General features: G+C 47.0%; 1 protein-coding gene across 1 annotated transcript; it reads left to right on the forward strand.

Moving 5' to 3' along the window:
* Positions 1-6,148: 6,148 nt before the first annotated feature.
* On the forward strand, positions 6,149-26,356 carry TSSK6 (testis specific serine kinase 6). Its single transcript, XM_080598879.1, has one exon. It carries the CDS (start codon positions 11,530-11,532, stop codon positions 12,361-12,363), a length of 834 nt encoding a protein of 277 aa, XP_080455005.1. The 5' UTR covers positions 6,149-11,529; the 3' UTR covers positions 12,364-26,356.
* The last annotated feature ends 157 nt before the right edge of the window (positions 26,357-26,513 follow it).

A 26,513-nucleotide genomic window follows, 5' to 3' on the forward strand; every position in this document is an offset into this window, starting at 1 on the left:
AAGCTGGTGGTCTTTGTGGAGGACTCGGGCTCCAAGCCCAAGACAGATGAAGAAGCAAAGCTTTGTTTAATGAGTTTAGTGCATCAAAGGAGGGTGTACTAAGTATATTTTCTATTGAAAAACCTACTGCCTTTGTTCAAGGAAACGTAAATGGTTTCATTTCTCTGTGGCAAACAATTCACTTCCTCCTTCTATCAAAAGGAAGTTGCGGGGATTTAGGCAGGAGGAGAACATTAACCCCAGTGAGAGGCCACCTCTGAAATACACCTATGAGTCACTCACGGGTGCCTTGGAAATGCTGGTTTGCTGCTTGACCTATTTCTAGCTTAAGTAAGGAAAAAAAAGAAAAAACATATTGATTTTGCAAGTAGTTGTTCTGCAGAATAAACTAAACCCAACCCAATGTTTATTTGGCATCCCGGGGATCTGTTAGGGAGGTCACTGGTGAAGGTACAGAGATTTAGAACAGGAGATAAAGAAAAATGAAGTTGTTTTCAGTTCAAGAGGTTGATACTTGCTAAAGCTACCCACCTGTGCTAGATTTCCCTCCTTCTCTCCCTTCCTGCAAGAACTTGGTAGATAAATAAATCTTATAAACAGCGTGAATGCCCTCAGTGAGGAAACTGCTCTCTGCTAACTCTTTAGAGAAGAGCTGAGCTCTCACCAGCCCCTCAACAGGCAACTTGGCTGAGACCTCCTGCGGTGGCTGTGTGTGCCAGGCTGCATGGAGGTAGAAACCCACAGGAGGACACTGTCCACCTGACCTCCACACAGACATCGGTTCTTGCAGATTGCAGTCAAAGCTCTGACCTTGCACACTTGTTTCTGCAAAAGGTAGAGCAAGACAAGCAGCAATGGCTGTCTAGAAGATATGTCATTTCCCAGGCGCAGCGCTGCTGGGGATTGTGTTTGCATCAGGTGTAAGTCAATAGGTTAAGCACATGGACACATTTAAGGTCTCATGAATTAACTCAGGATCACAGCACTGACTGCAACCTTAGAAAGAAGATAAGAGACATCTGCCCACACAGATGTAAAATGGGAAGCAGGAGGTAACACTGTGACAACGCCCAGGATTTTATTTATTTATTTATGTTTACCTCCTCCAGAAGATGATGAATGCAAGAACAGCCAGACTGGGAGAGAGAAGATATCTTTTTGGTCCAGCTCCCTCTCTCTGACCATAGCCACCTCATAGACTGGGAAAGCACACCATGAAGCTCCCCCAAAACATTTAACCCAAGTTTCTGAGGAACTGAAGCCTCCCTCTAAGACACGTGGAGGACTGGAAATGCCAACATGCCTGCACACACCCTGTGCGAGGAAGCACAGGAGGTAAAATGGCCTTTGAGGCCTATTGGAGGCAGCAAGGCCTTGAGGAGCAGCTTGAGGGCAACGAGTGCCGCTGAGAGGCCTGCAGCAGAGGTGGCACCAGGGCAGGCGGGCCTGGCTGCTCAGAGGCACCCTGTGGGTGTAGGACTTGGCATCGCTGAAGCCATCTCCTCTCTCTCCCCAGAGGAAGGCACTGCCCCAACATGGGGCACGTGTAGGAACGCAATGAAACAAGAACCTGAAGGACACGGTACTCATATTTCCTTATTTACCTCAGGAAGCCCAGCCGTTGGGATCCGTCCCTGTTTGACTCAAGGAAGCACTAATGGGGCAGGAAAAGATCCTCAATTTGCCATGAAAAAGACTGCAAATCATACATGCAGGCAGAATTGGGCCAGGAAATTCAGCTGCCGTGAATGTAGTCCTGAATGAAAGAGAGGAGGAAGCAAAGCAGCGCACTTTCACCTGGCTCCTGCTAGGACACCAGCAATTATGTACACAGAAGCATTAAGTGTAATTAGGCAGAGTGGCCTATTTTGTGAGTTACAAAAATGAAGCGAGAGTACCTAAAGTCAGTTTCTCCTGGAACAGAGCAGGGAGAGGGGTTACAAGCAGCAAACACCACCTGAAAAGCATTGGTGTCAGCTCACCACGCTCTCCTGACAGGGCAGTCACAGGAACATAGGAATCCACAAACTTTGGCAGCAGAACGATTGAAGATTTTGTAATTTGAGGTCTTTACCCATGCATGAGGCCAAAATACCTGATCAGCACCTTACAATCAAGCCAGCAGGACTAACATATCAGATATGGCTGCTATTGAGAGCTAAAGAGGAATTTCAGAGGGGAGAAACAGCAGCTTCTCCTTAGCCAGAGGCTGTCTGCCAGTAAGGAGGCAATGAAAGAATATCCAAGGTGAAAACAAAGGGAGCTAGCTGGAAAATCCCCCTTCACTATATGAGTGAAGAGTGTTGTCCTAGCAGGAAAAAACGGGGAAAGAAAACAAGAAATCACTATCTCCTAAACAGATTTTTTTTTCCTGAGCACTTCTGACCCAGTAGCTCTCCCTGAAATACTCCATCTCAGAAAACAGAGCAATAAAGTTTGCAAGGGAATTATGCATCTCACCTAGGAATGTGAGGGGAGTGATGCTAGGAAGAAACAGAGACCATGTAGGCCGTGTTGATCTCTCCAGTTAACTGCTATGCAGGTAAATCAGTGGTTATTTTTGAATTAGATCTACACCTCAAGAAAAAGTGACTACTACTCTCAAAATAATAATGATAATAATAGTAATGTAACTTGAATATAAAAAAGGAAAAAAAAGGCAGAGAGGCATGAACCCACTTCCAGTAGACACTTTGCCATCATGCAATGAATGCACAGAGTGACATTTTTTTCCCCCTACTGAGGTTGGCTCCTGGGTCTTCATGCCATTCCTGTGCCCTAGTGCTTCCTCACAACCTCATCGGTTAACCGAGTCTTACAGGGTGACCAAGACCACCTTCTCAAATTGTACTGGGACTGTTAGTGCTTCCATGCAGGAGAGACACTTATTTCTGCATCCTGTAGCAAAAACCTATCGGGGACGTTAAGAGAGTTTTTCAGTTGTCTCCATGACTGTAGCTACCATATGCCCAACGCTTTGGTTGTTTTTCCTGTGGAAGTCACAAAGGCTCAAAGGCATTTTTTACCCCCTAAGAATGAAAACAAATCACTCCAATCAGCTGCCTTTCTTGAGGTGCTACAAAGCAAACTACAGTAGAAATGTTATCATTTGTAACAGATTTAGCCTGCAGGACAAAGTGTTAATTTAAATTTTAACATTTAAAAATAGTTTCCTGTGACACCATGTAAATGCAAGGTATGGCCAGCACAAGCAGACCCAAATTGAACACAGTTATATTGCTTGGAGTTATTTATTTCTGCATGTGATGGCTACTGACAAAACCTTGCCTCATTACTCTCCTATGGCCCTGCATGAATTCAGGATGCTAGAATGGCTCTGAGAAAGACACAGAGGATACAAGAGATATTACCATCCTAGTGTCATTGCTACAGGAGGAGGTTCTGCTGCCCAGACTGCCTCCAGAACTGCTTCCTCCAGGGCAGCAGCTAGGCCAAATTTTGCCAAAACCGAGCAGATTTTCAGCAAGCCATATCCCCACCAGAAGCTCTAATTTCTCCAGATGCAGAGGCTTTGCCCTGTAGAGATACTGCAGCTTCCCAAATAATAGGCTTTGCTCCTCTTCCCTTGCCCGCAGAAATGATACTTTCCTAAAATACTGATGCTTACCTAAAAATATTCAGCTTTAGTCCTGCTTGGCACAGAACAGCTCAAGCCATGCAGTTAAATCTTGCCAAACTTACAACAAACTGAGAGCAATGTCCAATTAGCAGCAATCAAACAAGCTGCCCTTTGAAACAGAGCCACCAAATACCAAAACAAAAACAGACAATTGCTTTATACAGGCTGAATACAAGTGAGAACAGAAGAACTGAGCACAGCACTAAGATGCTGCCTACCTTGTGCTTGCTTGGAAAACAAAACAGGAATAGGAGAGGCCAGGAGTTGAGCACTGAAAGGAAGAAATCTTCAGATGCTGAGAAGCAACAAAGCAAGGTTAGCTCAGAAAAACAGCAGTTTCTCTCCCCCTCCCAGTTTAATGAAAGGACACACAGTCAAGGGAAACAGAAGAATATCTATCCTAGCATTTCTAGGTTACACGTAGCTGGGTGTTCCTCACACCATGATTTATTTGCCCATGCTGTGTCTTCCAAAACGATCACACTGACCACATGCTGCCTGCCATAGCTGGCTGACGTCCGAAGGCTACTGCCCTGTAACAGGGTTGGATTTTGGGCAGCATAATCTTCAGGGAGGTAATGACACAGGAAGAGGGAAGTAGGGGAGAAGAAGCATGAATGACCAGCAGAGCCCAGGACAAGTTTTCAGGCCTGGCATTTAGGAAACTATTTCTAACGTGAAGTAAACCATATCTAGGGGAGAGGAAAAAGAAAAAAAAAAAAAGAAAACACATGGAAACCCTTAGCATTGGTCTTACAGACTGGCTTTCCAGAAAAGCCAGCTTCTAGGGCTATGGGCTCTTCTCCCAGGTGGCACATCCTGAAAAGATGAATCATTTCCACAAACGGGCTTTTAGCTGAATGTGTTTAAACAAAAAAAAAAAAAACACAAACCAAACAGACACCAGAACTAAAAAACCCACCCCATAAAAATACATATATGTCCAGGAAAAACTGTCCCAAATATCAAAGATTTGTCATATCATGAATTTCTTAAAATAGAGGTTCTTTTGTAATCCTATAAACGTAAGGAATCATGGCAATAGTAGGTCAGTATTAGAACAAAAGGTGTTTTTAGCTTCTTTACCTGTTTCAGTGAATCAGAGTGGCTACTGAAGAAGGTGCAAAGCATTTGGTCTTAAGTGTTGTACTTTCAGAGCATTAATGGCAACAGAGACACACCACAAGCCACACTGCCTGTGATACAGTTCAGGTTCCACAGGATCCTCCCAAATATTTGCTGGAAGTTGCATTTTAGTCATGTTTAATTCCTTTTTAACATTTCACAAAAGACGGCACTGCCTTCCTCTCCAAGCTGCTCCCAGCAGCCCGTGGGGAATCGTCACACTTACTGATGTCCTTATTTAACGCTTCAGTCATTCCTCACACTCCTTCACAGAAAACGTCAGGGCTTTGAGACAGGTCCACCAGCAGGTGCGCTGGGACTCCGGCATGCTGTGCAGGAATACAAACACCAGCTAATTAAATCTATTGTTAAAACAATTTGTTTCTTGCTGGGGCTGAGTCATCTGGAAGTGTTTGAACAAGGCAGGTTTCATTTCTGAGGGCAGACTGCCATCTTCACTCGGGGGCTCCTCACCCTCTTCAAATTATTTTAGATTTCAAGTTCAGATCAGGAGCAGAGTAAGAAGATATATTAAAATAATAATTAAGTTAAAAATCCAAGGGCAAAACTCTAACCTCTCCCTTAGCAAGAGCAGTGTTCAGCAGGAAGATCCACAGTTTAGCCTGCCTGTGTTAGTTCCTTGAAAAAATGAAAGCAGCAGACAATGAGACCAGCAGCATAGCAATCATAAAGGTCTATTTCTAATGAACACCTGCCCCCAAGAGGGCATTGCGTATATGTACTTCACGGCTCGCAAGCACCCACCACCTGTATGGTCAGCAGGGCATGGGCACGCCATCGTCCTTCCATCCCAGCTCTGCCTGTAAAGCAAGGAGAACGCCTCATTCCTGCTTTCCATGGATTTATTTTAGGAATCTTTTTAGGGAAACTCACAAGCAAGCCAGCAGCTCAGTTTTCCAAGAAACAAAGCAGCGAATACAATGCAAGGTCTTCTGCATAAAGACACGCTCTGCTACTCGTGAGACCAGATCTGTCCTCGCTGCCCAGTAACCAGCCCCATCTCACTGGGCTGATTATTCAAGCACCTTCAGGAAGCGTTTGAGGACATGACTTCAGAGCAACTCATGAGAGCAGCCTCTGACAACTTCCATACCATTGTAACATAGCTTCATAGCCAGAGCCCTTCACCAGCAACTTTCCAACTCTGTGTACCACAGACTGTCGTGTCCTAATTACAGGCCAAGTTCTGCAGTCCTTAATTGGACAAAAATTAATTACAATGTGCCAGACAACTAAACCTCTTTCTGAATACATAATGCTCTCTGATGAGGTTCTACACAGACAGGTAAGTAAATCAGCGTGAGGAAAAAATTTAAGTGGCATTCATTTGGGATAGTTAAACCACAAAACACTTACCTGCTTTTCTAACTTAATTGTATTTGGCTTTAACTGTCATAACTTGATGCAGTAAGAAAAGCTTCTGATTTCCAAACTTTTCTCCTGACCCCATCACCACACAGCTCCAACGTCATTTCCACCGACCCAAGAGGTACTTGCTGTGTTCAGCTGTGTCCAGCAGTTTTGGGGCTCTTCACTTCAAGTCTCACATCCCATGCGCCTCTGATTACATCCGGACTTATTAATGGTCTTTATTAGCTTACTTAGTAGGCATGATTTTGCTCAACTATTCTCCCCACCGTAATGCATTATTTTGCTGTGAAATGTATTCTGAGATGCACATTTGAAGCAGCACACAAAATAACTATAGCAGCGCTTTAATCATATCAGGGGACAAAATAAACACACTAGGAGACAATGATGGTTGCAAAGGTAGACCCTGACAGTGCAATTTCATGTCAGATACCCACGTGGGGGTGCATTAAAGATGCTGTTTAAGCGACTGCAGGACCAGAAGGGGCCATGTTTAACGACACTGCTACCTCAGAAGTCTACCAACACCTCAATCAACATCATTATCAGGGGCACATCTTTCCCCTGGTTCCCCATCCCCTCCCACTGCTTATTGTATACCATCCTCCTCATCCTCAAAACAAAGTTACCCAGGGGCAGGGGGCATCAGGCTACCTCCATCACAAACCTCCTCAGGCTCTGCCAAGAGCCCCCAGCCCAGCTGGGGAAAGGGTCACTGGAAGGCCCACAGCACAGGCCGAGGACAGAGGTGGTGGGCAGCAGCCTCCTGAACAAAGGCACGTGAGGAGTGATGCCTCCAGCCAGGCTTTCCATACTGAAGAGGAAAAGCTTGCTTCCCTATGCAGCTAGCTTTCTCTAGCTCCGATGAGCCATACATGACTTTCCACTCACCATATGGACAAACGCATAAGATCTCAATCTTCCTCCCTCTTTCCAAAAGGGATTTTGGTGCAGCCCTGCCAAAGGAAAACCCCTTACCCCCAAGCAACCAGCCTGCACCATCCCTTTTGTCTCCTACTCCAACCTCACTGATTGCCTTCAGGCGTGAGACTCTTGGCTGGTGAAGCCCAGCAATGCCAGCTGCAAGAGCATGTTTGCAGACCAGCCCATTATCCCTTCTCATCCTTCACCTCATCTGGCACTCACAAGCTGCCCAAGGGGTGGTGCTGTGGCCCATTGCCACACGTCAGTTCCTTCTGACTGCTTGCATCCTAATTCATATCCCCCACACAGTTTAAAAGCTTATTGGCATGAAGAAATGTTTCTGGCACCCAGGGAGCGCCAGGCTCTGGGTTCCCTTTGGTGTCTAAACAACCTTGGTTAACCAAATGAACGTCCATAGAGTTTTCTGTTTGGCATTCATCTCATTCTGCTGAATTTTTAAGAAACCTCTTATCAGTCCTTGCAACCAGCCTCACAAATTTACTGTGTTTTAACACAATATAGGCAAGATCTGATGGCAAACAGATGTGGGGATCACATTAGCTGCTGAACACCAGATCTCCTTATCTACTAAGCGGGGGGAAGAATCGTAGCCAGAGTATTTTAAGCAAACACCAAATCCCAAAATCAGAGGAAAGAAAGAAAAAGCAGCACGTTACCAAGCACAGCATTCTACCTACAATGTTGTTTTCTCCATTGCTAACGCTGCTGTTGCTGCTGGTAAGGAGCTGTGAGACCATGGCAAATCCAGGCTGCAGCTGTACGTGCACACACACAGCTTTCACAAAGCACTCGGAGGTGAGGCTTTGCACTTAGCTGCTTTTGCTTCTGTTCCTTCGATTTTCCAGGTCGGTTTAATAGCAGCGCCTAAAATAACCCCACAGACAGTTTGATTTTGCAGGAAAGGATTGAGGGCAGCAACAGTACTCCAGCTCCCAAGTCAGCTTGTGTCCAGTATGCTTTTCATGGGATCTGCCCCATTTTTCCTACTGCTCAGACATCAAAGAGGCCAGACCTCAACTACCTTTAAATAGGTCACTAAATAGAGCTTGGCAAGCGAGGGGCAAATAACATCAGCAGCAAAGTGAGAGCACCTGCCAACAGAATAATGTTCTTTACTGGTTATGTCCCACCTGTTACAAGACAGCCTCACCTTTGTTTGTTCCCTCTGGTGCTAATACCTAGAGGTTGTGATACAACTCCAAGGTACCTGCAACATTTGCACCAGCCTGCAGCACCTGAACAAAATTCCCCACAACATTCAGGTGGAGGAAAAAAAAAGCAGGTTGCTTGTCATGCTAAGTACTCTCTGCGAATATAAAACAACTATATCTAAAAAATAATATATATGTATAAATCAGAGATTAAAACAAGTAAAGCTAGTATTTAAAGAGCCCCTGGACAAAATATCTTTACTTGTATGGAAACAGAGGTATTTAAAGAAATCTCAGGGGCTCCATGTAAGTGCCAGGGTTGTTCCACACTTTGTAACTCAGCCTCGTGGTGTAAGGTATGAAACTGTAGTTTGTTTTGGCTTCTAGGCCATCCGCATTAACAGGGGTCATATTTTGGTACGCTTGTGCCGGCAGGACCCGCGCTACGCTCAGCTGCGCTCATTCACACGAGAAATCCCTGCCCAGAGATGTCAGCCCGTCAGCAGGTCTGAGCACACGTGGCAGCTCTGCCCGTCCCCTGCCCGCGCCGGCGGGACTCCCTGCAGCTAGTTGTACCCGGCTGGGTCAGGCCACAGGCCCGGAGGCTGCAAGGGCAATGAGATCGCAGGGGAGCGGGAACGTGGTCTGGGGCAGAAGGTTGGAGACCTCCGAGGCTAGGTGCTCCACGCTGCGTAACTGTGGAGCGCTCGGGACCCACGCAAGGTTAACTCAGAAATCTTCCTGAAAATAAGCGTATAAGAAAGCTCAGAGGCTCAGCTTCCTCTTGTATGTTAGTAGAGCGCCCATCTGAAATGCATCAGTGTGACCCAGATACCACGGGCAGCAGGACCTGCTGTGGAGGGATTGGAAGCAAAACAGGTTTTTATATTTTTATACCAATAAATGTTGAGCCAACAGCTAACAAGGCAAAAATCCATTTCCCAGTAACCTACGCACAGCACAGAACAATAAGCCCAGATATCTTTCCTCCTCCTCTGCCCGACAGCATCCTGCAAACCCGAAATCCCTCGTTCGTTCCTCGGGCTGCCTTTCTCTGGAGCTCCTTCCCAAAAGCCACCTGCCGTGCTGTGAGCTGCGGAGCAGGCTGAGAAAGATGGGCAGTGATGTCTGCATCGCTGCAAACCAACCCAGCTCCTCTCGGCTTTGCCCGCAGCGTACAGGAGGGGGAGCATTTGCTGCAATATTTGCTGCTTCCCCATTTCCACCTGGGCTCGCTCTCCCGTCCCCTTGTTAGGGGAGGACTCATTGAATCATTTCTGAGTCTGTATTTGTCTCCCTCAGCCAAGCTTGCTGAAAACCTCCCAAAACCTACAAGCTCCCCCGAGCAGATGGAGAGTTATTAGCAGTGTGCGATCCCATAAAATTACCCCTTACCATTTCAGCATCACTCGTTGCCGCTTCAGTTTTTCCACCCCACTTTAGACAACATCGCCTGTTATTACAGGAGGCTTCAAAGAGGTTTTCCATAAACAAGGATTTTATCTACAAGCTTTGGGAACACGCACATGACTTGATTTCCATCTCCTGTTTCAGGAGCTACATCAAGCATCAGCCAAACCCCTGTAGCTACACATACATCCTCCTGTCCATCAGATCATGGGCAGCTGAATTTTCCTGAGATTTTCTGGTAGTAAGAAGGGAAAGAAAGCCTGGTGTAAGCATTTTCCCTTATAAAAATATTCAATTTCATTCATTCAGTTATATTTAGTGACCCAAAAGCTCCCAACTCCTCTGAAAAGCACAGCTCAAACCTCTGCTGAAGTCCCTGTGGTTATGACTCACAGACCAGACAGAGGTGCCAGGAATCCACCGCTCAGAAGGAAGAAATTCCTGTGCAGCTATTTAATGGCCTAAGCAGAAAAAGACCCTTGGCCAGATTGCTTTGAGCACCTCCGCATGCGTGCAGGGCATCCTCCACCCAAGCTCCATCCCAATGTCCTTGCAATCTGATGGGGCTTCTGTCCTCTTCAGGAGTGCCAAGGAACTTCAGGATGGACCAAGGACATTGCTCAGTGGTCAGCGGGGCAGCCTCTGCACAGGAACAGGGAATTGCTGCACTTCCAACTTGCCTGCAGAAATAGCATCCACAGCGGGCAAGCGGTGTGGTTTTGGCCCACAGCTTCTACAGCAGATAACACTTGGCATCGTGATTGCTGCCCTTGGGAGCCAGGGCAAAGCAGCCCCACAGCACGTATGGAGCTGCGTGTGCACGGTTCCATTAAGTTAACTTCTCCAAGTGACTTCAAAAGGCTGACAAGACGGACTCACGAGAGACATTTTCTCAGCCTTTGGTTGAGCCTCACCCCTCGTTAGAAACAATTTGCTCAGCAAAATATATATTCAAAACTTAAAAATAGCATTCAGGAACGTGGACATTTTGTGGTCCTAGGCTCCTTCTTATACTTTTTATATTTAGAAAGGAAACGCATGCTCCACGGGGAGGCGAAGGTCCTCGAGTAGCACAAACCAGAAACAACTGCTCTTGAGAGCCAGGGACGCAGCATGCAGAGGAAGGAGCCACTCCTGGTCTGAACCCCAGCACGCAGCAAGAGAATGCCTTTTTTTTATCATTTCCATCAATTTTGATAAAAAATAGAGGTAGTACAAATCCAGGTTCAAGAAGCTGAAAAGCTGCTTCTTCTGAAAGATAAAGCTCCCCACCCGCACCACACAAAGCGAGAAAGCCCATCTAGAAAAATTGCTTCCTGCACCATCATAATCAAAACCTACATATTTACAGCCAGCCGAGGTGGCTTGAAATTAGACACAGTAGAAATTACTCTCCTGTGCCACTCCGTGCAGTTCTGCTGTTAATATAACCAGTATCCTGCAGAAAAGGGTCCCCACGGTGATTGTTCACCCCAGAACACGCACATTTAAACTCATCATCAGACAATTCTCTATCTTGAAAATGCAAATGAAGCAAAAAATGGTTTAAAAAATACATATATAAATAAATATAATATAAAAAATAATATATATTCAGCAGTGAGAGTTCTCCCCGTGTGTGTATGGGCATGCCCAGGATACCCAGAAATGGTGGGAAGCACCGGACACCCCTGACGTCTCACAAAGGCACTGCCCCACAGTTCTCCACCTCATCACAATGCCCGGGTGAGCCCTGAAGCCCACAGTGGCACCTGTGGGACCATGGGGGGAGAGTGAAGGTCACCAACTGCCACGCACCATGTGTTGAAGTTTTCAAGCCCTGGAGCAGAACACCTGCTTTGGTAAAGCCCATCAGGATCGCTCAACATGCCAAAAACGGACGCAGGTGAGAAGCTGCTCTGTGAGCTGGGCTACAAGCTGGGCCAGACCTTAGGGGAGGGCAGCTTCTCCAAAGTGAAAGCGGTCACCTCCAGCAAATACAAGGTCCCCTTAGCCGTCAAGGTGGTGGACCGGCGACGAGCCCCCCCAGCCTTCGTGTACAAGTTTCTGCCCCGGGAGCTCTCCATCCTGCGCAAGATCCGGCACCCCAACATCGTGCGCATCTTCGAGTTCATCGAGGTGTGCAACGGGAAGCTCTACATCGTGATGGAAGCAGCGGCCACCGACCTGCTGCAGCTGGTGCAGCAGCTGGGCAAGCTGCCCTGCGTCCCCGAGGCCCGGGACATCTTTGCGCAGGTTGTGGGGGCCGTGCGCTACCTGCACGACCGCAACCTGGTGCACCGGGACCTCAAGTGCGAGAACGTGCTGCTCACCGCGGACGGCCGCCGGGCCAAGCTCACCGACTTTGGGTTCAGCAAGGAGGCCAACAGCTATCCGGACCTGAGCACCACCTTCTGCGGGTCAGCAGCCTATGCTTCCCCCGAGGTGCTGCTGGGCATCCCCTACGACGCCAAGAAGTACGACATGTGGAGCCTGGGGGTGATGCTCTTCGTGATGGTGACCGGCTACATGCCCTTCAACGACACCCGCATCCGCAGCATGCCCCAGCAGCAGAAGAAGGGGGTGCTGTACCCGGAGGGGCTGCCCCCGCTGCCGGAGCCCTGCCGAGCCCTCATCGGCCAGCTGCTGCGCTTCAGCCCGGCCTCGCGGCCCGGCGTGGGGCAGGTGGCCAAGAACAGCTGGCTGAAGGGGGACATCTGAAGGAGGAGGTCCTCCCCGGAGACCCTGGGAGGGCGGTCACATTTTGGTGCAATCATTACTGTAGAGGAAAAGCACGTTAGGAGTTAATTGATCATTTCGAGCTGCGGGCTGTGGGTGTGACTGAACTTGAAGCATTGGCAAGGCCGCGTGGTGGTTAAGAAGGTGGTGGTATCAAGAAGGCGGTGGTTTCAAGAAGGCAGTCGTACCCTTTCACAAACAAGGCAAATGAGTCCACTGCAAGTTAGGCTTCAAGCCACGCTGACCATGTTGGGCAAGGGCTAAGAGCAAACCATGAGGCTGCTCACCCCAGACGTGGCTACCTGAACACCTGGGGGGACCAGGTCCGAGCTCTCCCACTGAGCCAGCCTTGTTTGCCACCAGAATGTGCTTGAGATGAGGTGGGGGAGAAGTGGTGGTCCCATAAATCACTACTGCAGAGACAATGTCCTATTCTTTATATACCGCCCTTTAGATCTCACAGGGATATTAAAAAACACAGATTCACAGCAGAATCTTTGCAGGCAACCCAAAAGCATTACAGAGCCAAAACTTTTAGTGTGGCTTCGAGATCCGTGCCTTAACTTCAACCAGATCTTGCAGATATTGATTCTTGCCAGCATCTGAAATCTCTGCCAAGAGATACCTGGTGAGAAAGAAATGCCACTGGCCGAGAAGAACACTGAAAAGGGAAAGAAGTAAAGATGTAAGGTAAAGGAGCACTGCTTTGCTATCACCAGCTTCCCTGCTCCCACACAAAGGTATCGATTACTCTGCAACCCCCCAAATCCACGTCGTATGCCAGCTGTCAAGCCCTACTTTCAGCTAGGTATTTAAAGGTTGGAGCTGGCATCTGAAATGTGCTTTCATGAGAAGTTTCAAATGCCCTTGAAACAAGTTCCAACCAAGCTTCAACAGAAACCAAAGTCCAAGAGAAAATTTCCAGCTGGGTGGTCTGCTAATCCTGGTGTCATTAGTGCCCCGTGAGCTAACGCAACGCAGCCTTGGCAGCGGCTCCCCCAGCAAGGGTACGTCTGAAATGAACAGACAAGCCCACATGGCTCTGCTGGAGGAGAAGGAAACATCTTTTGTAACACAAACATTTTGGGTCTATTAAAAGCAGCAGTTTAAGTAGAACAAGATGTGGCAGCAGAGCCAGCCCAAGGCTTTTCAGCACATGGGCTACAGCAAATTTTGCCACCCCCAGAATGAAGATTTACTTTGCTCTCAAGCCTTGCAGCTGCAAAATAAATCTTCATAGCAGCAGAGTCCAAAGCAGACAGAGAAAGGGATAGGAAGGGTGTCCTGGGGCCATCTGTGGCTGGGGAAACAGGCTTAGGAAGGATCAGGGGGCCGCTAGGGATGGAAAAGAACAGAGAAGTTGAAAGGGTGTGGGAAGCAAGGAGAATGATTTCAGGGTGGCCAGATTTTCAGCAAGGCTCAAGTCTCCTTTTCCCACTAGCCCTCCAACCAGCCAGCCAGCTTCACCTTCCCCCAAAACCCTGCCTTCCTTGGGGAAACCCCCCAGTACCACAAAGCAGGATATCCAGGCATTGCTCACCTCCACCACCTGCCTTGCTCCACCTCTCGCTTACCTCCAGGCGACCTACAACCTCCTCCCGAGCAGCCACTGGCCCACAGCCCACCGAGCGGGGCAGCAGCACCCACCCCACCGGGTCTCCCCACAAGCCCTGTGCCTCCCAGCCCCTGCTCTGCTCCCCCATCCTCCTCCTGCAGAGAGGGGAACGGGCCTGGCATTGTGCATAACTGGGTAAGCCGCAGGGGAAGGGGTGTGTAACACCAATAGAACGGAGCGTCCTTCACGCTGTGAGGTCACAGCGGCCACGTGTGATGTCGGGCTCTTCTACGGACTGCAATGTCTTGGAGAAGGTGGCCGGGTGGGCTGGCGGCAGGCGTTAAACAAAGGGCTGAGAATGTATTTCCAGAGGAAGGGCTGCCACGTATGAAGCCGGAGAGGATCCTGTGCTCACACTGGCATTTGACTCAGTTAGTCTCAGGCTTTGTACGTCTCTCCCTCCTGGTGGCACCCTTTGGACTTGCAAGGATGGAAACAGGTATTGCCTGCGGTCCTGAGCATCACCCAGATACTGTTTGTACAGTGATCTGAAGGTGAGAGCTAAAAAGGCTTCTGCATCGGCGGAAGCACCTTGGAGGCTGCTGGCTTTGTTCCAGTTCAGTCACCAGCTGCAGGAATTTGTAATTCTTTAAAAAGGAAAATACTCCCATCTGAAAAAACGCCGCGTGTCAGTAGAGGATATGGATCAGTTCAACGGGCTCCTGTTTGTGGTGTTCAAACTTGGAATCCACAGTTGTCATTAAAAACCAAAATAATCGCTTGCTTTCTAGACCGAGCAATAATTTTCATCATGTCTGGCTATTGCCAGATGGTTAAGAGTAAGCCTGACTTTGCTCTCACAGCCTTTGAGACCGTCAGCCTTTTATTAGGGGAAGTCACAGGACTTGAGAAAACATGGCAATGCAATACATATTCAAATTGAGATTAAAACCAATAGATGCCCTGTGTTTTGGCAGAAGTCCTTCCAGCTGGTCAGGAACAAATACTTTATGTCAGTGTGAGAGCACTGCCCCTGCCTGCCAAAAATCAGTTTTGTGTGTAGCGCTGGTGAATCCCAAGCGTGAGTAAGGAGGGTATAGGTAGGTAATCTATGAGCATGAAAGCCTCTTTAGCAACACAGAATCATAAATAAGAGTTTTTGCTGATTTGCTTTAGGCTATAAAACTTGCATTTATAAACAACAAATAACGTCTCTAGGCATGAGACATCTCAAGGGCTTTCACGTGTTTCCACAAGGTGGGCTCAGAGATCTTCAGCCACACACCTCGAAACATTCAAGATCCACACTTCACAGAGGAGCCTTCCTCGCTCCAAAGCACACTCAGGTTGTGCTCAAGGGTTCTCCTCTGAGCTCTGCCAGCCCTGGTGGGATTGTGTGGCCTCTCCTTTTGCTTTCTGCTAATTTTCCTTCGTCAAAAAAGAAGCTAATACAAAATGAGTTGTTCTAAATCCCAGACACTATTAATCCCCCCCCTCACACCACATTCTCCTGAACAATTGCATCTGCTGGGACTGGATGGTCCCGTGCCATCACCCCGTCGCTGCTGTCACCACTCTGTCTTTCAGGTTGTTATACCTGTGTCTTGAAATCATTTGGAGTGACTCTCACGCATCCTGAAGCAATCTTACCCCATTTAATCGGAGAATGGCGTTCATCATTTCAAAGACATCACCCAGGCATTTAGCAGGGCTTTTCTCCCTGCACTCTGTGGTTTAAGTTCAGCAGCACCTTGCCTGAAAGAGCCTTTATCTCACACAAATGAAAGGAGCGGAGACAATTTCACTGCACATTGCCATTAAATATCCCTTTTCAGCCAAGCAAAATTTGCTTTCAGGATTTTAGGCCCTAGCTGATGCATCTGATAAGCTTTAGGACTCAGCTGCTTTAAAGCCTATACGTTACAAAACTCCAGAGATAAGCATATTCATGAACTGTGGGAAAACACTGCTGGGCAATCAAACACCTCACGTCTTCATGCGTTAGCTCCCGGGGCCGTACATTTCTGCCACAGCAGCGCTGGGCTGCCCGGCCTGCAGCTGGTGACCCGCTTCAGCTGTCCTCGGCCCGGCCAGCGCAGGCAGGCGTGGTGCGAGACGTACCGGGGTGACCCTGCCTTGTTCAAAGGCAAAGCTTTCAATAGGCAATTTAGCAAATAAATATACCTTGCTCTGCTTGCATACATTAACCTTCCCATAATTACAGCCTTTAGTCCTTGCAGCCTTTTATTTGGCTACCTTGTGTCCTCGTCTTTCTTTTCAAACCCCACGCTGCCCTAAGCGATGGGTCCCCATGCCTGTGCGTGCATCGTCAGCCATCTTCACTTTAAGAACTCATTTCTTTGCTTTTCGTACCCCATGTGGGTCTCTACACTTGCTTGCCTGTTGGAAGAGTGGAAAGGAAACCACCGCTTTCATATCTTGATCCACTTGATTATATTAAGCATAATAATAACAAAACAATGAGGCTCACACCAAAGGACAGGAGCCAGAGACTCCCCATGTGCCTAACTTTCCTTGCAGACAAGAGGTTTTCCATGAATCATATATTTTCATTTTCACAGCACCTACCAAACATTAATCCCCGCACTAGCACCAGGTGGTAAATATTATTCTCCCCGTGTTACAGTGAGCAGACTAAGTGGCTTACCTCAAGCCAAGAGGATTTCGTTTTACATTACGGTGTAAAACTTCCCTGGTCTCCAGACTTCAGAGCCATGATCTGATCAGTCCTGAAACACTAACAAATTCAACGATATCTGATGGCCCGGAAAGACATTTGAATTCCCTCTGCAACTGCTCCCAAATCAATCTCATTTTATCTCATGAATGAATAAGAGAGAATATGCTACAAAAGCAGATGGCTCTGTCCCAGCGCTGAATAAAGGATCCAAATTTCCTAACCGCATGTAACACAGCCAGGAGGGCACCCATATGACAGGACGTGGCCTGGACACAGGCTGCCCACAGAAGCTGTACCAGCTCCGTCCCTGGAGGTTTGCAAGCACGCCCCAAGCAGGTCTGCTCTCTGGTCCTTCCCTGAGCAAGGACATTGGGCTGAAGACCTCCAACTACCAGGTGGCAGCTAATATTTCTCTGAGATACACAGACTTAATGATTTTGTCTGCAAAGGTAGGAATAAATCCATGAAAACGGGGCAGCAAGCAATGCCTGCATCTGGCAATTACATTTTGGCTATTACTGACTTCTCTTACAGGTGGTGACATGACACAAGCACCCCAAAACAGAGAGCATGGGGGGTGACTGTGGTTGTCAGGCATTTCTCATGGAGTACCAAGAGCTGTATAAGGGGGGGGATTCTGTACCACTCCTTCCTTCCCACGTTATCATCAGCCACAGGAGCAACCAACAGGTTCCCTACAAAAAATACACTGCATTATTTCTTTCCCCAGCTGACAAGTGTTCATTACCGATCCTTGCATTCAAGGAGCAGCTATAATCCCCAATGTCACAGGAGGCCTGCTGGGAGAGGTCCTGAGTGCAGTGGCTGTTGTTGACCATCCCTGCCTCAGAAGATTGCATGTGTTCAGTGAGCGAGGCCTTGGGCACAGGAGAGGACCTTCTCTGGGAGCAGGCAATTTGCAGGCAGCAGCACAAAGAGCGGACACCACAGCAGGACACCACAGCGATCAGTTTTCCTCCTGTATTACCTAGCATCAGAGAAGCGTTCCAGGGCAGCACAGGTCACAGAGTGCTCTACAACATGAGCTATTCCTGCTAACACATAGGAAAGTGATTAAATGCCACTTAGCAAGCCAATTTAACATCAATAATGAGACAAGGTCAATAACAGCATCATTGGAGTCAGCATGGGAGCGGACAGGCTCGCAGATCCCCATGCACCCTCGCAGGAGAGTCTTTCCAAGGGGGCCACATCCCACAGGATGCAGGGAGCTCTCGAGTCCTGCTGAACAATTTTAAAGCAAATAGCAGCTGAGTGAACTGAGCACGCCGGACAAGCCCTTAAGAAATACCTGACGTCTCCTCCTCCACGTGGTCACTTTGCCTATTCTCCATGTACATTGACCCACTTGAAGTGCAAATGGCAACGCTGTTTCTTTCATAACACGCTGCACAGCACTCTCCTCTCTGCGCGTTCTCCAGGGAGGGACAAACGCGCCATTTCCATTAAAACCTTAATTAAAAATACAGCTCGAGCGCTTACTGCAGCTGACTTGGCTTTAGCTTTAACTCCAGCGCTGGCGCCCCCAGCTGAGCGGCTCTGCCTGGAGGCTGGCGAAACACTCCTCAAGAAGCACAAGGCAAGGCTGGGCAGCAGAGAGGGGGTTGCGAGGGGGAGAGAGGAGGTTTGCACAGCTTGCTGGCTGGCTGCTACGTCCTTCTCGCAGAAGACGTGCAAACAACCTTGCTCAGGGGATGCCAGACAATGCTCTCATTAGTTACAAGCAAAAAACAAAATGTGCGTTACTGTCTCGAATATAATGATAATCCTTGGCTCCGCATTTGCATGTTCATTAGGTTGTTAATAGGATACCTACTTTGGAACACTTAAAACACACCGTCATGCACATATGCACCTGGTCATTTATTATAACAGTAATTTCCTCTCTTTCTGTCTGACACACTTCTCCCATGTCCAGAAAATGGTTCAAACTGCACCATGCAGAGCAAACCATAATTGATGAATGAATCTTGGGGAAAGCAATTTTGTTCTCTGTGCACTATACAGCCAATTAACTTTTCTGACATTGAGAGCCCTGTTTATGTACTACCAGTGGGTCCAGAGCAGTGCTGGAGGAAGGACCCATAGGAGAGTTGGACGTACTATAGACCTACAAACAAACACATTTATTTACATCATTCCTATTGCGAGTGAGAGACAGTACTTTGCCTTCCTCCCATTCCAGAAGCTGGAAGGAAGCTGGGGCCATGAATACAAAAAGAGAGGCAGGGTTTGCTGCTGCTCTGCTTCTTGTCCTTTCCCTTGAGAAAATCCAAAGAGGCGACCATAGCCATTCCCATCACCACCATGTACTTCATTTCATCTTCACAGAAGAAAAAGAAACTTCAGTTCACTATCGTTTATTAGATGCTATTTCAGGCAGTGCTTGGCAGGAGCCTGGAGACAACTGTGATGGTGGTTTTGGGATGGGGAGTCCGCCTGTCAGCAGACTGAATCTATTACAAATGCTATTCTCAAGACGTCATGCGGGATCTAAACTTCAAACCTGCAACTCAGCACAAACTTCATTTCATTGTGAAACCGGAGACTTTTCAATTGCATCTGCAACACTTACAAAATATCCATGTTCTTTATTGTACTCTGCTCCATCTCTTTGGTTTTACTCTACCCCTAAATTTGCTGTGTGCCTCAGATTTTTACAGGGCAAGGAACAGCTGCACATCAGATGCTTAGCAAGCAAAGCTCCATAGCCCCGCAGCACTGGGTGAAAACACAAAAATGCACATCAGCTGATGACCTACCTGGCCGCAGAGGAGCAACAGTGGTTTCGGTGCGTGCTTTGATGTGTATGTGGAGTTTTGCATCCAGCAGAAAGAATCAGATGAGACTTCGGTGTGCGGGACCAGGACTGCAACTGAAGGCATGCGTTAAAATGCTGGCGGCTTCAATCACCAACTCTGCTGAAAGTTTAAGTATCACCAGTCTCCAAAAAGAATGGTCAGATAAGACAATTCACTATATTGAGTTTGGGTTGAAATCATCACCTGCAAGAAGATTATCCCAATGCACTACTTCAGCTGAGCTCCTGTTTCCAAGGTTTTCTCCAAAATTTACCAGCAAGAACATTTTAAATAAGTACATAGCTGCGAAGCTGCAATTTCATGCCAGAGTAAGACAGAATCTGTAGCTAACTCCAACACGAGAGAAATACAAAATACAAGCACACAGGAGGGCAGTTTTTGTAAAGGGGACATTTTCTCCAGTAGTAGACAGACTGAATCCGTCTTGATTTTATCACTATGTGTCTTGAGAGCTTGCTTTCCTCACAGTTAAAAGAAAATCTCTTCTACCAAGACAAACTCACAACAGTCAGCAGCACCAGGGAACAAACTGTTAGGCCCAAGAAGTGGGGGAGAGTGTTTTTCACACCGATGACTAGGGCGTTCACCTACAGTTTGAGGCCAGAAACGTGGTTCTTGGAGCTGGTATAAGAAGTATAGACCATAAGAAAAAAAGAAGAGAGACCCACGGAAGGTTGAAGAACAAAAAAATGAGCACATTGTGTCCAAAGAAAGTTCAACAATTTTCCCAGCTCATTGAATTGTGGGAACTTTGCTTTTCCAGGGAATAACTATGCTATTTTTAGCGTTTTTATTATACAATTTGTCACAAGCTGTCTCAGGAGACTATCAACAATCAGTTTCAAACGGCATTTGACCACAAACACTTCTCCACATGTGATTTAGAACATCTGGATCCAAGGAGTCAGCTTTCAAAGCATGCCAGCACCGTGCTGGCTCCCCGCATTTCTTCTTGCTTCCATCTTCACATCCATTGTCAGAACGCACGTAGAAACCAGGCTCAAAAACTCAAAAGCTCGAACAATGCATCCACGCTCCGTATTTACACCAAAGTGCTGGGAGAGGAGGCACCGTGCTCTCAGAAGAGGAGGGCAGCCGGGGATTGCTGGTAGCACATTCCAGGCATTGTCGAGCTGCCGTGATTTATACGTCACGTTCCCTAAAGATAGGGGATGAGATGCTTGGCCTGGAGCCGCGCCAGCCTGAGGAACCTCGCCAGCCTGTTTGCACTGCCTATCACATCTGCAGATCTGGAAAGGAGGTGCTCGCTCCTCTGCTGCATTCCAGCTGTAGGCACTGGCTCTATATTTGGCCCATGGAAGTCTCTGGCCACCAAGGGAAACCTTCTCACCAGAAAGTTTGGGTAGGTAGAGTGCAAATTCACAAAGCAGTTCTTCAGTAAATCTGAGAAGGGGATGGGAAGATATGAAAAAGGAATGCAAGCAAATAGCAGAGGAAATGACATTATGATCCCAGCTGGAAACACTGTAATGATCCGCTTGGTGTCTGTGTAGAAACCTGCATGAGAATGGAGAGATTCAGGCCCCTGCAGAGCCAACGAGTATTTTATCATCAGCTGGAGGGGGATGAAGGTTTCACACAGTCATTAGTTTTGTATTCGCCTTTATTTTCTCTCATAATCCACACATATGTGGTGCGATCATACAGCAATCTACACTTCCACTACCTTCTGTCTTGCAAGCCTGGCTTCCCCACAGTCTACCGAAGCCGTATTCATTAGGACATATGCTGTGGTGCTAACAAAGCTCCCGAACCAAACCCCACACAAATATTGCTTCGTAACAATTCAGTCAACACAGGGGAGAGGGAAATACTGAGATGCGCTTTGTGAAGACTTGGGAGCGACATTATGGAGGTTTCTACTTCTTGTTCTGCCCTGTGTGCTCTCAAAGAACAGCCGGTTAAATTCCAGCACATTTCTCTTTCTGAACTTAAAACAACTGAGATTTTGGTACACAGTGTCTTTTGACAGAGCTCACCAAGCCTTTGAGGCCTGCCAGGAGCACAGCAAGCAGGCCGGGCGGCCCAACGTGCAGTTCGGGCCTGCGCCTGAGCTGGGCTCGCAGCTCCATGAGGCCTCTCCTGCTCCCGGCGCGGGGAGGGCCCGGCCGCCCTGCTGAGGAGACACAACATGTCCCCGTGTACACACACCGTGCGGTGGGACCGCGGCCTCTGCTTTAGTGTTACAGGCAGCTTTAGGGAAGAATTAGCTGCAAGTACAGGGTACATATGTACTTGCTCGGGTCCATTTTGTTTTTCTTTTTCAATACTGAGAACTATTTTTCAACAGCATTAGTAACCAATTCACTCCAAAAAAAAGAGGAAATTAGGCCTTCTGTGTAAAATCACTTTTACATGAGGAAAAAAAAATGTAGCCTCAAAGCCACAGAGACTTTCATGCCACCTTGCAAACAAACAAACAAACAATCAGCGACCAAATCCCCTAGGCAATTAAAAATTCTAAATCCCAAGTGTTTATACTGTGAACTTCACTATCTGCCTCAGCTACCTGTGAAGCAATGGAGCAGAAAGAGTAGCACAGCCACCATTTTGACCAAAGCTCTGGGCTTTGAGTCCAGGTTTTCAAGCACATAGTTAGGTGACTTTGGTTCAGTGGTTGCTGACAAATCCCTCATCCCCTGCAAATCACACCCACAAGCCACTGTCCAGTATCACCCACTCGTGGGGTGCAGGTCTGCCACCACTCGAGGACAGCATTCAGTGGACCTCAGTGGTCATACACAGGGGACACCACCCTGGCTCTCTGGTTTACAGCCACACATCCGAGTGCCAGTAAAACAGAAGAAAGAAAACTGTGGTTTCTATAAAGCCCAAGTTTCAGCTAAATTCTTCTCTGCTCCTGAAGCAACCACTAAGCAGTGGGTATAAGAGGCCTATATTTCCTCCTGTACCTCATGCCTCCTTTCTAGTCTCACCTGTGCCCCCCCTTTCCTCCATCCCTCTTCAGCAGGAGGTGGTGCTCAGCACCTGGTGGCTCCTTTGCTGCCACTGCTCCTCGTTTCTCACCTGACTGCTCCAGCGTGGGCTCCTCCACAGGCTGCAGTCTTGTCAGGGTTGTACCCGCTGCTCTGGCCGCTCCTGGTCCCTGCCCAGATGGCTCCTGGCCTCCAGCTCAGGCTGTGCTTTTGCTTTGGCATTTCTCCTCTCCTGTCTTGCTCAGGCTTTCTCATTTTTCTCAGAGCTTGCTACCATTTCTTAACCATGCCTTTGCAGAGACACCGCATGGCTCTGCTCCGACCAGCAAGAGGCTGCCTCTGGCCACCTCACACCGCTCCCCCTGCCGCCCCCCGTGACAAGCCCTGCCAAGCGCAGCCGGTACAGGGCTGCGGCACTGTGCCTAGGGAAACAGGGAGAGCAGTTTAAGGTCCTCATTTTTGTTCCTGGTTAGCTCCATTCCCTTTTAAAAATCTTTTTTAAAAAATTATTATTTATTTATTTATACCCTACTTCAAAACAAATTCACTGAGCCTTAGCAGAGATGGTCAGAGAGGTCTCACACACTGGGGTGATGTGGGAGAAGGGAACATCTGGCAGTGCAAAACCAAGCAACAGGAGAAAGCCACACCAAGGGAAGCCTCCAACTAATGCTACAGGCCAGGATTAGCACAGTGCAAGTCATCTATAGCACAGAAACAAAAATAGAGCAAATCTACAAAGGCTTTGCTCTTCCACCCTGACTGAAGAAAGCCATAGGTCCCCACCCATGGCAGCCGGGGGTCTGGCAGCTGAATAAGACACGCTGCTCTCTTTGGAAAGGGTTTCCTTGCCCTGATTCTACAGAAGAGCCTGAAGACGTGGCTGAAGCTGAACCCTGCAAAGCAATTTTAGCTCTCCTCTTGAGTTGGGTTTTCTTTGGTGCTTTGGGCAGGGGATTGGACCCCCCCAGCTATGTGCCCTGTAGCCTGTCACCTGGTCCCGCACAGCATCCCCAGGGCGGGTGCTGGCAGTGAGAGGAGGCATCACTCCTGCCCCATCCCACCCAGATGGATGGATGTGGTCCTCTTCATTCACAGACTGACATTTAACAGCTCACAGTCCTCCTTTCTTTTCTATTTTTAGTCTACCCTGCGTCAAGAACCACATCCCAGAACCACGCAGTGCTTGGGAGCCCAGCATGTGATAGACACCACACGATGTCAACAGAGCACCACTTCCTAAATGCAAAAGCTTTCAAACAGGGGAAACGGGGAGAACGTGTTCGTGCCAGTAATGGGCAGACTGTGAGCTTGGAAGTTATATATTTATGTCACAGCGAGTTTCTGGTGTTTGTTTAAAGCCAATTTTTCCTATATTAGAAATAGCTGATTTTTTATTTTATTTTTTAATTTTTTTTTTTTGCATTATTCCCACAACAGTCAATGAAAACTCAGGGAACTGCCGTCAATAGCTCACAATCTTCGTATAATATTAAGTTTGGGATGCAATCAACAATTAGGATCTTCCATTGCACTTAAAAGCTCATCCACAGCATTTGGAGTTTATGAATAAAAATGAAATTTTAATTAATAGGTTATGGTGATTTTGGATCAGGCAGCATTGCTTTGAACGCCTGCAATTGGATCCTTCATGGTTAAACTTATGCCAAGGTCTCTTTCCATAGCTATGGCAGCACACAGGCAAGTAAAAGCCAAGGTATTTGCAGCTATTTAATGCTCCTCTGCATCTGAATATAAATGAGTTCCCTCCTTTTGGCACCTGGGTTTGAAATTACTATTTCATATTCTGATGGATTCCTTTTTTAAGGCTACAAGAAGCAACCTTGAAAACTGTGTGCAGTGAATCAAGGCAGCAGGGACTTCATCACAGCATTGCTTCAAGTGGATTTCTCTTCTAACAGGAAGAGACAGAGCAATAAGAGTGAACACACAGCAACAGAAGCTTTTCATGTTTCAGGCTTTGCTTTTGCTTTTTGTCAGAGTTTTGGGAAGCACTGGTGATACTGATACAGCTAGCAAATTAGCCTGAAAGGGAACAAAGCATCTCTTATTAAAAACAGCTCTTAGCTAGAAGGGAAATAAAATATTTCCTATATACTTAGCTGAAACCAAGGTGCCAGGATGCAGAGGTAGATAATGGAAGAAAATAATCTGAAAGAAAAAAATTGGTGTTTTACTCTCGAGACATTCCCTCCTCCCTTTGTCACTGTAGAGACCATCAAAGCAGGAGGGAATGAGGACTGGAGGAAACCAGAACGTGATGAGAGACAGAGTGGGAAACAGCACCTGATACCTCTGAGACCATCCAGCATCAATATACTGGTAGGCCTGTAAAAATCACTATTTAACGTGGCAAAAAGCATAATCTCCCACTTTCCCTCGGGGGCCAGGGATGAACAGCCTAAAAGGCACAAACTTCCGGCCATGCTTACACTCCACCGCTCAGTCTCAAAGCCCAGAGACTCAGATGCCAGGCATGTGGGAGGAAGCCACAGACACCCTTAATGCTAAAAAGCCTGTGGTCGGTACCAAAGATCAGAGTGATCGCAAACACAAAGGCAGCTCACCAGCCTCTACTGACACGAGGCTGCTGTTAAGCACCACTGCTGTTAAGTGCTCAGCAGATGAGAAACAAGTCTCTGAGGTGGTGGGCGAGGGAGCTAGGGCACAGGCAGTGTGCTCATCGGCACACCATCCATGGGCAAGGGCTCTGGCAGAAGCAGGAGTGAAGTTTAACCAATAGTTTGGCCAGTCATCTGGACAGGCAGACCTTTACTTTCCCATAGCGGAACGCTATACAGCAGAGCCTTACCTTGGGGTAAGTGCAGTTAAGTAAGAAATCAGCTGAATTAAGAAGAGAGATTCAGATTCTTCAGATTTTCTTTGCTCTAAGAGGCTTTTGTGTTTCATACCTGAAAATTTTGCTTAGTCAGTGGAAGTCAGATGCCAATGTCTTAAAAGCTTAGGCTAAAAGAGAAAGAGAATTTGTTTCTAAAAATCTTTTAGGACACAATTTCATCAGCTGATCATAATCAAAGCCAACTGCAATGCCCTCAAACTTTCCTAATTAATTTTAAGTTAAAGCTTGAATACCCAACTCTTCCCTGGGTGCAAGGGAACAGGAGTAGAGCTGGTGCTAGCTGATAGCAAGTTGGGATTAAGTTTGATATTCTTCTCCCAACCCCAAGTCTTCAATAGCCCTATCTTACCTTAGACAGGTGCAGCATGAAAGAGTGATCTGTTTCCTAAAAAAAATAAAAAATAAATAAAAATAAATTAAAAAAATAATTGTAGCACACTTCTTTCTCTTTGCCTTCCAGCCAACGTTTTGAGACTGGCCAATTAAAATCTCCCCCAATCTACATAAATACATTTTTACAAGAATTATTCATGGCAACTGTAATTTCACCATAATCCTTTATACTCTGTATGCTCCACTCAAAAAGTACAGAAGAACTGATGGAATCAGTGCTGCTGAATGAGCAAGTACTTCAGTCAATGCTATCCTGCTAGGAAAAACAGGACCTTTCCATATAGTGAATGCATTAGCAAGGAATCACACACATTTCTTGTCTCTCCAAGTCACACGCCAATGTTGTGCATATATAACCTAAAATCCCACCTGCCTGTGCTTTTTAAATTTGAAAGCAGTAAGGAAGGTACAGATAAAGAGAAAGCATAGGTCTAGGAACAGAATTTTTATTTGATTCTGGAAAATTGCAAGAAACAATTTTTTCTAAATGATCCTTGCCCCGCTTTCAGATGACAAATGAAAATTTACAAGTAAAAGGACGCATAAAGTTAGCACCATAGGAGTAGTTGTTTTCTCTTTACAATTTCATTTGATAGAAGGTTATAAAAGAATACAGAGGAAAAGAAAAAACTAGCTGACCGCGCATTTTTATTTTCAACATCCTAGATATTTAAATCTAAACATCAAAACACCATGACTCAACTAGCATATCTAAATAATTCATGTTCAGCAAAACTCACTCTGTACATTAAGAACTGCGTAGGTGTCAAACGGTAGCTATCACAACATATGAACTAATATG

This window comes from Anser brachyrhynchus, assembly GCF_964034855.1.
Source record: "Anser brachyrhynchus genome assembly, chromosome: 7".
In the NCBI taxonomy this organism is placed as follows: domain Eukaryota; kingdom Metazoa; phylum Chordata; class Aves; order Anseriformes; family Anatidae; genus Anser; species Anser brachyrhynchus.